General features: G+C 29.0%; 1 protein-coding gene across 1 annotated transcript in view; it reads right to left on the bottom strand.

Moving 5' to 3' along the window:
• Positions 1 to 1,469: 1,469 nt before the first annotated feature.
• The window catches only part of LOC107444219 (cell adhesion molecule Dscam1), a 107,842-nt gene continuing 95,260 nt past the window's right edge, over positions 1,470 to 14,051 (bottom strand). The window contains exons 21-25 of the mRNA XM_071184000.2: positions 11,131 to 11,301; positions 9,908 to 10,113; positions 7,066 to 7,126; positions 5,928 to 6,068; positions 1,470 to 1,942 (exon numbers count right to left, since the gene is read on the bottom strand). Coding sequence (XP_071040101.2) covers positions 6,022 to 6,068; positions 7,066 to 7,126; positions 9,908 to 10,113; positions 11,131 to 11,301 — 485 coding nt within the window. The 3' untranslated portion in view covers positions 1,470 to 1,942; positions 5,928 to 6,021. The remainder of the gene's footprint in view (positions 1,943 to 5,927; positions 6,069 to 7,065; positions 7,127 to 9,907; positions 10,114 to 11,130; positions 11,302 to 14,051) is intronic.

Below are 14,051 nucleotides of genomic sequence, written 5' to 3'. Positions count from 1 at the left end.
AAGAAAAGTAAATACTGTTAGTTTACGAAAACCATAAAAAGAAATCACCATATTATTATTGATGCCAATGATGCTCAACTAATTTTGGTAATTGATATTACTGGTATTATGTTAATTGATGTTTTTAATGGGTACTAATTTCACTAATATTGGTGCCAAAATGTCAAGATGCATACTATAGGTACTAAGAAAGTAGGCTTTTTACAGAAAAGGATAAATACCGAAGAAAATTGCTCATTATCTTAATTTTTGACTAAGACATGTTGATGTGGAGTAATAGAATTATACCAAATGATACTGAATATTGTTAATCCTTACTTTGATGGGATAAACTTCTAAAACATCCTTTGGTTAATTTCATAACTAGTAAACTCACCGGGGAGAGCAGTAAATAACAATAAATTAAATTTTTTTTTTTTAGCTTTATTAGCTGCGTTGGTAAATGCTTTTAATTTTATGTATGATTTCGTCGTGTTGATCAACACCGTTGATGAATCATTGTTGATGAAGACCTATTTACCCCGGATGTAGAAAGGGTATTCAGCTAGTTATAAGTGCTTAATATAACTGATTAATAATAATATATCGATGAATTTTTTACGAAACACTAATATTTTCATTATTATACTTGATATAAAGCGCAACAGTTTAGGTTCGTATGAAATAAATCTTTAACTTGGTAGGAAGTAAACTGTAAATATTTCTAATTTTAAAAATTTTTAAGGGTTATATTCTCCCGCTACGTCTTCGAAAATATCGGTAAATAAGTACTAGACTCAGGGAAACTTAAAGCAGTAATATTAGTCAACTTTAGTTATTTGTATCTATGTCCGTCAAATATTACTCGTTTTGAAAAATGTTTGATAAGTCATTCCAGCATCAAGCTAAATATATTTATTTCAGAGCTGAATTAATGAATATGAAAAGTTCTACAAATATTAAGGTGAAAGAAGTCGTCATGATTTTAGCTCTCAAAATAAGTGCACGTATTGTGGATCTTGATAAAGGGTGCCAGTTTTGAGCGCTGTAAATCGTACCTTTATCTTTGAGCGTTCAAAACATGAGATTTTTTCCACTTTAATTTTTTAAACCAGTGAATATTTTTCAATGACAAGTATACTTAAGGTATTACATTTATCGTGTACAATAATCAAGCTAATAAATACACTCATGGACAAAAAAATCAGCGTAACAAGGAGTCGTCAAAGTGAAACGATAATTTACATACGTAATGACTACTTTGATATAAATAAATTATTAGAAAAATCAAAGATTATCGTTTTTCTTTGATTTTCTAATCATTTACTTATATCAAAGTAGTCATTACGTATGTAAAATTTCGTTTCATTTTGACGACTCCTTCTTGGTGAGCTAATTTTTTTGTCCATGAGTGTATATTAAAGTAGGGCAGGCGCAGGTTAGCCATAAAAATGTTAGGCTTTCAAAATTTGAATAATTTTAATCAGAAGTGTAGTCATGAAAAATTATTTATTAAAATATTGAGAGTTACATGCTGGGTTAAAAGTTACACAATCTTAAAAGGAAATTTTAAAAAAAACATTTTCATATTTTTTTACTCAAAAAAAAAACTTATTCCACAACAACAAACTCTTTTCAAGTCATATGCATTCGTATTTCTCTTCACATTAAAGCACATGGTTTATCACTTCTTCTGTAGTTTTCTAACGAATGTGTACCTTTCATCAGTACGTACACATTTTATCGGTACATAAACATTTTCCTAACCCACATGTTTCATCACATCTTATAACACTTAACAGTTAGTTGCGTACACTTCGCCAGTTCAACATCAATTACAAATATATTGTTTTTCTTTTCTTCGGATCAAATTTATCAAACAATAAAAAGAGCGATGATAACATTAACACTTTTTTTTGAAGTCATAGACATCAACGATGAAAGTATATAGATCAGCAATAGCCTGTAAAGAAAACATTAATCATTAGAATATATATTTCATAAGATCAGTAATTTCTGAGAACAGAAAAATGGTCCAACTGAGTATTTTTTATTATACGTAAACAGGTCGTGTTTTTTTTTATTAAAAAGTATGGTTGCTTTTCTATTAATATTTATGTCCAGAAATAATCAAATATTGGGCATATTATGCTCCATAGTTTCCTTACCGGGGGTGTAATGTAGTATGCCACCGCGTGGTGCACCCTGTGTAATGAGAAATCTACTACAATCTACAGAGGGCAGGCAGAGCATTTGGGGGTTTACCGAGCAGTGGTAGGAAACATCTACGACAGATACTGGAAGGCACGTGAGCTATTACAAGCTCTGCAAACTGAATAAATTTCCATTAACTTTTGTTATGGTTTTGATGTTTATGTTTTTGATATTTTTATATTTATATTTAAAACATTAGAGTACTAAGAACATTAGAACATAGAAAAAGCGTAATCTTTTAATGTTTTTATGTTATATTTTTAAATCATTGCTAACTTATGTTCAATGTTTGTTCTAACAGTATGCTTGGAGTGTTTGCACACACCAACGATCAATTTCTGCTGCTAAAAATGAAAAAATAAAAAAAAAAATAACTGAAAAGTTTCATTACGGTGAAAAAGTACAGCATGAAAACTGATAAAATCCCTTCTTGCAATCATCCAAAACTGCATGTTTGAAGCACGCATATTGGGCACCCATAATTTATACTATCGTTTCTAACAAGCCTTATAAGTAATTATTGAATGGTTACAATATTTTTCTTTTTTCCTATAATTTACATGTACAGTTTTAGATATTAGGTACAGTTATAAATTAACGAGGCAGACGAGATAAAATCAAAATTATGCTTCATTTAAAAAAGTGAAGTTGCTGCGGTAACAATATTGATTTCAAAGAGAATATGAAACCAAAGTTTACACAATTGGCTCAAACAGCAGCAATTTTTTTTTCTTCTGCAGGAATAAAGTTGGATGACTATAGTAAGACAGAGGAATAAATTCCTTAAACTAATATAGGCAATAATTTTGAGTCTTTGATTTTCATGAAATGAATTATTTGAATTAGCCTTTGATTTTAAATTTAACTATAGTATTCATACTAAATAACTATTCAACAGCAACAAAAATCAGTACAAATTAAAAAAAAAACATTCATCAAAACATGAATGAAAAACAATTAAAAAATAACAGCTTTTCGATTTTTACCGATAAAACTGCATTTCTAATACCGTATATCCCCGTGTATAAGTCGACCCTCTATTTTTTATTACGAGATAGCAAATTTCTGATAGGTCGGGTGTATATGTCGACCGCTGATAATAACAAATATGAAAATTTCGAAAATTGAAAAAGAATAATATTTAATCTACGAAATTGCTTCAGGTAAAAAAATATTTCATATTTAAAACGCTTACAAAAACAAACTTCACGCGCTGCTTTTAAGAGACGTTATGAGGGTAATTCTTTGGAAACATGACAATTCGGAAAAAAATTTCTTAAAATTTAAAGTTTTCAAAACATTCTAATTTTTTTTTATATTTATTTAGTTACATTTATTAATATTTTACAGACAGCAATGTAGTTTATTGACATTTGCTCGAGGAAAAAAAAAATAGATATTCACCAAATTTTGAATGCCAGGAAAATTACATATTAGCTTAGATGTTAAGAAAACAGTCATTTTAAGCAAATAGTAATTAACTCAACTTAAGGAACTCAAAAAGACAAAGTTGAAAAGTTAATTTTAACATTTTTATGTAAATAAATTCAAAAAATAATTATTGTGAACAATTTAAACATACACTTTTTTCTCGGCTTCTCGTTTTTTCTTTCTTTCATTTTTTTTCTTTGCTCAGTTTATTTTTCCTTGATTGCTAATAGTAAAATTAATTTTATAATAATTTACATCGGAAATTATTTTATTTTACTACTAAAATTTAAAATTTTTCAATTCATTTTATTTTACTACTTTATTACATTCTTTAATTTATTCACCCAAGTAGAAAAAGACTATGACAGAACTAAATTGTATAGTGATGTTCCTAGCCTATTTTTATATTTTAACTATCTGTGTTTTGAAAAAGAAACCTGAAGCCTCTGTGTTAGATGGACCATATTTTTTTTAATTAATTCTTTTATCCACTGCAGAAAGAATCAAAAATGTTATTGCTGTTTATATGTACAGAATAAAATTGTGTAAAATAATCAATCATTAAACAAATAAATAACTTTGATTACGTACGCGCATATTATAATCTTACATAATTTGGGTATTAGGTTAATATTTGCTTTCCCTCTTTACATTATACTGCTTAAAAAAATTTCTGGAAACTGGCATTCAAAAGCCAGGAAAATGACAGCCAGGATAATGACAATTTGCCATTTTATAGCACTTAACTTTACTTTAATTTAACATTTCGGCCTAAGACGTTTTGGAAAATGGCAACATAAAAACCTACTCACCTAGTAAAATTTTTTGAAATAGATTTTGAGCCAGAAAGTTGATTCCTTATTCCTGAAATAAGACATGTTCTGATAGGATGGTATTCAAATCAATATCTTAACCTAAGATATTGATTGCTGGCTCTATCTATTTTGGTTATAAATTACTAAAAAAAAGTGGCCAGGAAAATGACTGATTTTCATGTGACAAACAAATTATTGAGAGAAAAAAAAATTTAGACAAAGTTTTTGGAAATAAGAGAATATATGCTGCATATATTCTAGAAATGCTTACAACTGTTGAGATAAAAAAATTAGATATTGAAAAATTTATGGGAAGTTTTGAGGCTAGTTATTATTGGAAATATTATTTGTGACATGCCAGGAAAATGACATTTTGAAATTCAATTAAATTTTTTAAGTATGCAAATCAGTCAATGCTTATGCAAGATCATTTTAAATTGCTAACAGATATGCTATTTACTAATTTTTTCAAACAAAAGTTTTTTTAGTAGTATAGTAATAGACAAATATAAAGCTAAAGACCGTCAATTGTCGTATTTCGTGAGAATCACTCATGCATGAAATGGTACTAGACGCGTTGCAAACTGTGGATTCAGATGTAATCATATAATCTTTTAAAAAGTGTGGAATTTGGATGGGGGGGGGGGAAGACAATGTTTGTAGCACACAACAGATGAGAATTATGTAGAATCTATAGCAGAGTGGGAACTACTAACCTTATTGAATCTAAAACAGATGTTATTTTAGAATTGTTAAATTTGTAGCTTTATGTTATATTTTCTAAATTTTTATTGTGTTATATTTTTTTAAAAAAAAACTCTTGAATAAACAAAAGTTCTTATTCTTAATTTTTTTCTGAACTTAATTTAAAGTATTGTTTCCAAAAAAACTAATTTTTAAGAAAATTTGATGATGGAAAATGCAAAGGTAATTTCTTAAAACATATTAAAAATAGTTTTTGAATGAGGAAATTGATACCGAGTTATTCATATCTATCTTATTGTTTATAATGCATCGATTTCACAATCAGCAAATGTCCGACTAAATTACCGGTATATAAATCGAACTCTGATTTTTGTAAAATTTTATGGTTCTGAAAAGTCAATTTTTATGCTAATATATACGGTAGTTATTTTTATTTACTTTAAAAAATTATTTTTCATTTGGCGCTTGTACAGTAAATGAATGATTTCACAATTTTCTATTTATAGAAATAACTTAATAGTTTAAATTCACTAGACAGTCTACAAAAATTTATATTCTACTAAGGATTATATGAAAAGGACGTAGAAATAAATTTTAGTATGATAATTACTCATCGCATTGAATAACGTATATCAATGAATTATATGTATATCTTTAAGCTTTCATTTTACTGCTTAAATTATTACAGATAAAGGTAAAAACAAATTTAATATTAGTAAATAAATTTACATAATATTAAATTCCATTACCTTGTTTATAAATTTAATTGACAAAATTGCTTACTTATTTTGGACAAATAAAGTAAACTCCATATAACAGTTCTTTCGGTGTTTAGCAAAATTGCAAGGCACTTTATTTCTTTCCTTCAAACGTTCCTTTATTGACTTCTATCAAAATTGGAAGATCCCCGTGATTTTCGATGACCTAAATACAAAAAAATATAAAAATATATAAGTCTATTTCGGAATGCTAAGAGAGTAAACATCTTAAATGATTTGACTTTTGTAATATAATCCTTTTGTAATTGGTCTCTGTCAGGTTCGGGGTTTTGCTACACTGCAAAAGAATTGGGATCAAATTACAGTAAAAAGTGAAGGTACTTTTTACCGTGGAAAGTGCTGGTACTCTTTATGGGGAATTCACTTTTAAAGGAACATGAAAAACTCTGATTTGACGTGATTTTTACATAGATTATTTTAATGATTTTATCACTAATTACCGTAAAATCACTGAATGACTCTAATTAAATAAATATTACAGAAAAAAATTACTGTTTAATATTTGGAGTAAAAAGGTTTTTGCGGAAAATAGATTTTACGAAATATGCAATCAAAAGGCTGGTACTTTATACCTGAATTGTTTACAGTGTATAAAGCCATAAAAAAGTCTCACTTAATATTTCTTCACAAAAGCTTCTTTGTTATGATTTTTACACAAAGACATTTTACTCAAAATATTTTTACGTAAAAAATTACAAGAAAAGGAAGATAAATATTATTTTCCGAAAACCACTTTTTTGGGCAGACCATTTCGCGAAGTGCTAATATAAAATAAAATAGTTCCTACTGGAATTATGTTGAATATTTAGCAAAAGCTTTAAAATAAATCAACATTTCATACCTTACACGCAAAACACACTATTTAATATTTAAACAAATAAATAGTCCAATTAATTAAATATGTTCTGAAATTAAATTTGGACTTGCTGCGTATCGAATAAAATCAAATAAAACATCATTGAAGCTGATATTACACGGTGATATTATCGACCAATATTCAGATTCTTTTATCTTTACAGCAATATTCGAGAACCTTTGATGGTTTATTATTTGGAATATTCACTCCTATACCTGATTCTTAGTTGAAAACGCAATTCAAAAATTCCTCGTATTTAACCATATTTTTATATTTTATAACTTACCTGTATTGGGGGTCTTTGACACAATGCAAGGCGTGGCATAGACGCATTCTTCTTTTTCTTTCTGGAAAATCATATCAAGAAACATTAAGAATACACATTACATTTTTAATATTACGATCTTGCAACAAATTATATTTATTCATTTGAAATTAAACGTATTTTAAAAAAAGTCTAGTATTAGAAGAGCGACTACTTAATGTGACAACTTACTAAATGCTTTTAGTGGCACAGGGTTAAATATGTTATACTTCTCGTAAAGGACAGAAAATAGAAGAAAAAATTGTACTTACAAATTTGTAGCGTACTCAGTTTAATGCACAAAGTCATTTTCTTAACATTTATATTAAAAATAAAAAAGGTCGAAAATACTCGTGAAAACAAAATTATATATGGCTAGCAGAGCTTATGGCACTTAATCAGAATTATAACATGAATCGTATTTTTAAATGTAAATTAATCAATTTGTAATTTTATCTCCACCTAGAAAGGTTACTTATTTGGAAACAGTTAAGAATGTCTTGTGACACAACCCTTAATCGTTGTTTTATAAAATAATGTCATGAATAATCATAATTTAATAATAAGAATACGGTTCTTCCTCTTCTTAGGCATTACAGCCGGTTACCGGTCAAGACCGTATCAGTCAGTTTACCCCATCTAGATCTATTTAATTGTATATTTCTCCAACTGCTTTCCCTTAACCACTACTCTGTTTAACCATCTTGTTCTATGTCTTCCTCTTTTTCTTTTTCCCTCTGGCGTTTGAAAGGCTTTTTCTTAATGGGATTTTCATCGCTATTTCAAAATACATGTCCTAGCCACCTTACATAAGAAACCTTTATCACTTTTACTATGTTAGGTTTTTTGTATTTTGATTGTAATTCACGGTTTACTGCACCACAAATGTTTCTTAATAGTTTTCTCTCGAAAGTCCTTAGTTTCTATTTCGTCTGCTTTGTTAATTGCCCAGCATTCCCTGCCATATAAAAATATTAGTCTTATAAAATACGGGTACCTGTATTAAAAAAACCCTGTCGCATTTTTAAATAAAGTTATAGTACGTACTATAACTTTATTTAAAAATGCGACAGAGTTTTTTTAATAAAAGTTTTTGTGACCATATACTGTGACAAATAACTGAGGCATAATAACACCTTTGTATTGCACACATTTCAATGCTTAAATTTTTTATTTTATTTGCCGTACAGAACTATGAACAAAAGCTTCTCAGCTGCTTCTTTTAAAATTGTTATTTCACATTTCCCAATTCTTTCAAAAATATTCCAAATTGTTTCAATTACTATTATAAATAAAAGATTATATTGTCATGGATTAATAGTAGATAAAACTAACACTAATAGGTTTTCATTCTAAAATTATGGTAAAATAACCAGCAGCAGTATGAACATCTAATTAGTCATAAAGTTTACGGTAAGGAACATATTTGACCTTTGTGGTATTAAAACCATTTACAACTAGCATGGTTAGAAAATCATGAATAGAAAACTATTCGGTTTTTAACCATTTATAACTAGTATGATTTCAAAACCTTAAAATAGAAATTTAACAGCACATTTTAGATAGTTTAGCAGCTTTAGAGTGATGTCATCTATGCGTGAAAAAGAGTACGGTATTCTAATAGCCCAGGGTCACAAATTGGGGATTGCAGTACACTGAATACTCTTCATATATTGAAGGGAATGGAGGAAATATTGTGGTGTCCACGTTTGGACTCTGACCCCTATTCTGTCGGTCATAAGATTGACAGATTAGCCCTCTCGGATATATTATGTACCTATCTGCAAGGAACTAACTGGCTTAATTAGGAGGGTCTAGTTGTTGTTATAAAATCCTGGTTGTTTAGCTGTATTAGGTGAAAACAGTTAATAAACGGTTTTTCTCACAGTTAACAATTTGGATACCATCTTATTTATGATCATTTGATTATTATGTACGAATATGGTAAAATAGTAATTAAAAATATTGTTGTCTAACCATTTTTTTCGAGAAATTTCTAACAGTAAATTGTATAGCTAACTAAACAAATTTCTTGGACAACTCTAAATACTTCACTAAAAAGCAAAGTTTTCAATACTATTTTAATGTTATTTTTTGTTATTTCAATACTATTTAATGTTATACTTTAAAAAGTTTTGAAAGTATATCTTATCAAAATATACTCTTTCAAATATTATATATCCGAAACAGTTAAAAGGAGTCTATAAAAGCCACACATCTCTGCTAAATATTCTGGATCAAATTACGTTATTATCTGTAGATTTTACAGTAAAATTCATTTTGTCGTAACATTTTATTGATAAAAATACTGATATACTGTAATTTTTACTGCTTTATTTACTGACACTGAAATGAAATAAATATTTTTGTAAACACTACGGTATGAAACTTTAAGGTGAATATGAATTATTCGGGAAAATAGATTTTAAGAATGCTGCGTTCATAGTGTCAGTACTTATTACCGCAATTTGATCCAGAATATTTTTCTGTGCATGATTTGCGAAGATAAAAAATTATTTCTGAAACATAAATTACACATTCTATGCTGTAGGAGTTTGGTTTCATTAACAAAAAATAACAATTTTGTGCAGTGAAGGCATGTTTCTGAATTGTAAATTAGGCATTTTGTGCTATACTGAAATTAGATATTTTGTGCTTTATAAATACTAAATAATTTTTGCTCTTTAATTCATTTTTTTTTAGGAATAAATCAGACAATTTTTTACTGCCTGGGAATGTTTCTGAATCATTTCGGGTTGGGTTTTTATTGATTAAGTAATTCAAACATAAAGAATCGTATAAAAAATTTTTTAAGTTAACTCACTCTTCTAGGTGACGATGGTACTTTATACAAATTTTCACTTCTTTGGCTGTCAAGTGTTCCGTGTATTCTATTGTAATGTTCTCTATCAAAGCTCGTCACTCTGTTTGTTGAATAAGGCATAGGAAAATAAGCTGGCTCTTGAGCACTCTCATAATTATCAGAAAGTGGAATATTTTCCTGTTTCACAGTTTCATTTCTTTCAGCACCTGAAAAAGGTTTTTTTCCACATTGCACACGTTTATAAGCATCATACAAATATAAAAATGTCATATGTTTAAAATCCGATTTGTCAGGAGCCACTCTAATGATTTCGCGCAAAACTTTTATGTTTTGCCACGTATTATTATATTCTTCAAAATGATGCTGAAAACTATATTTTTCCACAATGCATATAATTATGAGCATTATACAAATATTAAAATGTCGTACATTTAAAATTCGATTTCTCAGGAACTAGTCGACCGATTACGCTCAAAATTTATATTTTGTCTTGTAGTGTTATATTCTTCAAAATTATGTAAAAAAAAATTATACTTTACATTTCAAAATGTTTGTTACGCTGTTAAATGAAATAATAAAAAATAATAAATTCTTACAAAAAAATATTTTTGCATGGAATTATCTTTGGATAAACACATTTTATAATTCTGCGCAAATACTTTTCAATACAATTAAAAAGTTCTCGAGATATTGTGAAGTACGCAAAAAGTAAAATAAACATTAAGGGCTCCAAACTTCGGACTACTCTCCAGACAAAACTGTTGGAACCATATTTCCCAGATTGCTGTTGCCCCCTATATTTTGGGAGGCAGAATCCACGAACGTTTGAATAGTTAGTACTCTACTAATATTAGAATAACAGACTACAAATTAGATGTTACAATAATTAAAATAATTATTACCTGATGTTATTTCCTTCTAAGCAAAAAAAGTTTTTATAAAAGCACTTAAGTAACATTGTTTAGCATAAAATATCGTTTAATTTTTAAATAATTGTTGCAAATGTGATTTATATAAAAGTAATTTCTTCGAATTAGACATCTTTTTCGTTTAAATGCTTTAAAAAGGAATAAAGAATGATGTTTGAATTGATGTTGGTAGAAATTATTTAAAAAAATAAACCTGATAAGGGAAGTTCGTTTGTAAAAGTATTTCTTCAAAGCAGTTTAACTTTAATGTCAACATGTATAAATATAATTTCAGTGAAAAATTTTTAAACTTACTTTCTGCAGTTCTGTATTCAGCTCTTGGAGATTTTTTCTTTGTAACAATACAAACTGTACAGAAGACAAATATAACAACTGTAACAGAGCTTATGACAGGAACAGTGATTGTAAGGTGGTTGTAGAAAAGACCAGATGATCCAACAACTTCTGATATGTGTGGAGGATACTCTGTTATAATAAATTTTACATTACAATTCAAATTAGAAATTATATGTTAAATGTTACGCTTGGATCACCAATTTTAATGTAAGTGAAATTTGGAGCTCCTAAGGGGGAAAAATTAAAATAGCCACAGGGAGAGCAATTGGAGTTTTCCCCCAGAAGGGAAAAACAAAAAAGAATTTTTTTTTTCTCTTAGAGATTTGTATGAGTAGTGCATAGGTGGTGCTCGTTTAGAAATATTCTGTTATTTTGTTATATTTTGGTTGTTAGAAGTACATCTGTTTCTTCTCTATATTTTAGTTTCTGTTTTTACGTGATATTTTTACTTAATGTGTTCTATTTTATTTGTCGTAAATTTTTTATAAAATTTTGTTGAGTGCTCATCACACTATTGTATTGATATATTTTGCTTTGGCTATTTTAATACATTATCAGAAAGCACTCCTTTTGGCGGATATCATCGTGTGAGCTGATGAAAAGATTATGTCTTTTATTTTCCGGATTTTTATTTTTTTTCTTCCTTTCTTCGGAATTTTTTTACTGATTTTTTTTAAAAAACTTTTTTATTATTATTTCTGTAATTTATTTTCTTTTTACCCTTTTTTCACTGTTCTGTAACTTTTTTAATGTTTTCTCTACATTTTGAACTTAATACTTGAACTTGTTTGTAGAGTAATATAAGATGTGTAAATAAGTAAATGTAGAAAACTTTACTTCTTGTACATAAAACCCTTATAACTTCAATGCTGTCCAAGTCCGATCATCGCTTGTTTAGTTTCATTCAATTTAGGGTAAACATTTACACATGAAACATGTTCAAATGTTCTTCAGATAATGTATTTATAACATATTTTAATGCAATGTGTGTGCATTAGTACATGATAAAAGCAGTACTTTTTTTTACCTAAAAACTGAAGCAATTTCTGAACCATTCATTATATTGACTCTTGTGTAGCTAGTTTCATTCGACTCATAGTAAAAAAAATATATCAGAAACAAATATTTTACTTATTTAGAAATAAATGCCAGATGTTTAAATAGGTCCAGTACAAATTGTACTTTTCCGTTTAAAAGTTTTATAGCTTCTAAACTATAGTTATTGGTCACATTTGATTCAGCGTAAAATGATACATTAGAAATACCACCTCATTTCCTGTATAAATGACTTACCCCTCCCTCAAATCACAGCTATTTCCTCTTTAAAAAGGATGAAGCGTATAGGGACATTTTCACCCATTTTTTTCATAATAGCAGAGCAAAGGTTTCTGTGAAAAAACATTCATTCGTATTTTTTCCCGAAGAAATACCTTTTTTTACGATAATTACTGGGTTGTAAGTAATTAAAAAAGTTTCTGTATCCAACGTATTTATATTTTAATGATATTTATAGTTTCAGTATTTCTATCGCATGCATAATGAATATATTCTAATAGTTCTGCAGTATTTTTTTAAAAACTCCAAACAGCTTTTCATTATATACTAGGAGGCTCCGCCCCCTGCTCGCTAACGCTCGCCAACCCCCGAGAATTGCTACGCAATCCTATGTGGTTCACGCCGTGAACCATGGCTCGCTGCGCTCGCTCGCCAATGAACACAATGTTCTAGCACAAAGACATAATATATTATCATCAAAGACATAGTATTTTATCATCAAAGACATAGTATTTTATCATCAAAGACATAGTATTGTACTTATGTAGAAGAATTCTACCAATGTTCTTAATGGCTTTTAAAAAAGTATATTAGCTATTTAGATTGTACATGGTGAAAAAATCAAAACATTAGCTAAATAAGAAACATATTAGCAAAATAAATTATCAAATATTGCTTCACTAATATTCTGCATTTTAAAGCGTGAAAATTCAATGCATAAATAAACGCGAAATATAAAAAAATTCAATGCATTCAATACAAACACTTAAACGTTTTTTAGACGTTTAGGTAGCTCCCAGTAGAAAAATATCAATTCAACAGCGGCCTTTTAAAGCATTCTCACTTCAATTAATTAATCAATTCCTAATTGAGTTTAAATTAAAAATTGTCATGTTTTAGTGCATGAATCTGTATTGAACAACCTGATAATGCTCACTCTGGTTATTGTTATCTGGTTGCGCACTACGTGCTCTTGCGCGCCGAATCCAATCAATTAAAAATGAAAACTGTTGCCAGCGCGAGAAAAGAAATATCATCGGTTTTATTGATACATACATACATACGTACGTATTAGCGTTTTATATAATACAGATTTTTTTTTTAAATATTAAGTACAGAGTACTTACCTTGACTGAAAGCATATTTTTGTGGTGCAAGAGCCTGAAGTGAATAAACTGCACCAAATAACATTAAATTCTTTATGTAACGAATTTTTATCGCACTAGAGAGATTTAACACTTCTGTGTACCTTCTCCGGACGTTTACGCACGTATGTTCCGAAGTACACTCTATAACAAAAACGCCACACCGGCCCTCAACAAGGCATTATGGTCTGGGGTGCCATTTCCTTCGGCAGCCGGACCCCTTTGGTCGTCATTAGAGGTACACTTACTGCACAGCGGTACGTCGACGACATCCTAAGACCTGTTTTGCTACTGTTCCTTTTGCAGCGCCCTGGGTTGGTTTTTCAGCAGGCAGTGCCAAACCACATACGGCACGTGTTGCTATGAACAGTCTGCAAGCTTGTCAAACTCTTCTTTGGCCTGCCAGACTACCAGATCTCTCTCCCATCGAGCATATCTGGGATATGATGGGAAGGCGAT

Source organism: Parasteatoda tepidariorum, chromosome 10 (assembly GCF_982258835.1).
Source record: "Parasteatoda tepidariorum strain Cologne lab strain chromosome 10, Ptep-v5.0, whole genome shotgun sequence".
Lineage (NCBI taxonomy): Eukaryota > Metazoa > Arthropoda > Arachnida > Araneae > Theridiidae > Parasteatoda > Parasteatoda tepidariorum.
The sequence above is the reverse complement of the archived record's forward strand: the minus strand, read 5'-3'. Positions and strand labels throughout refer to the sequence as shown.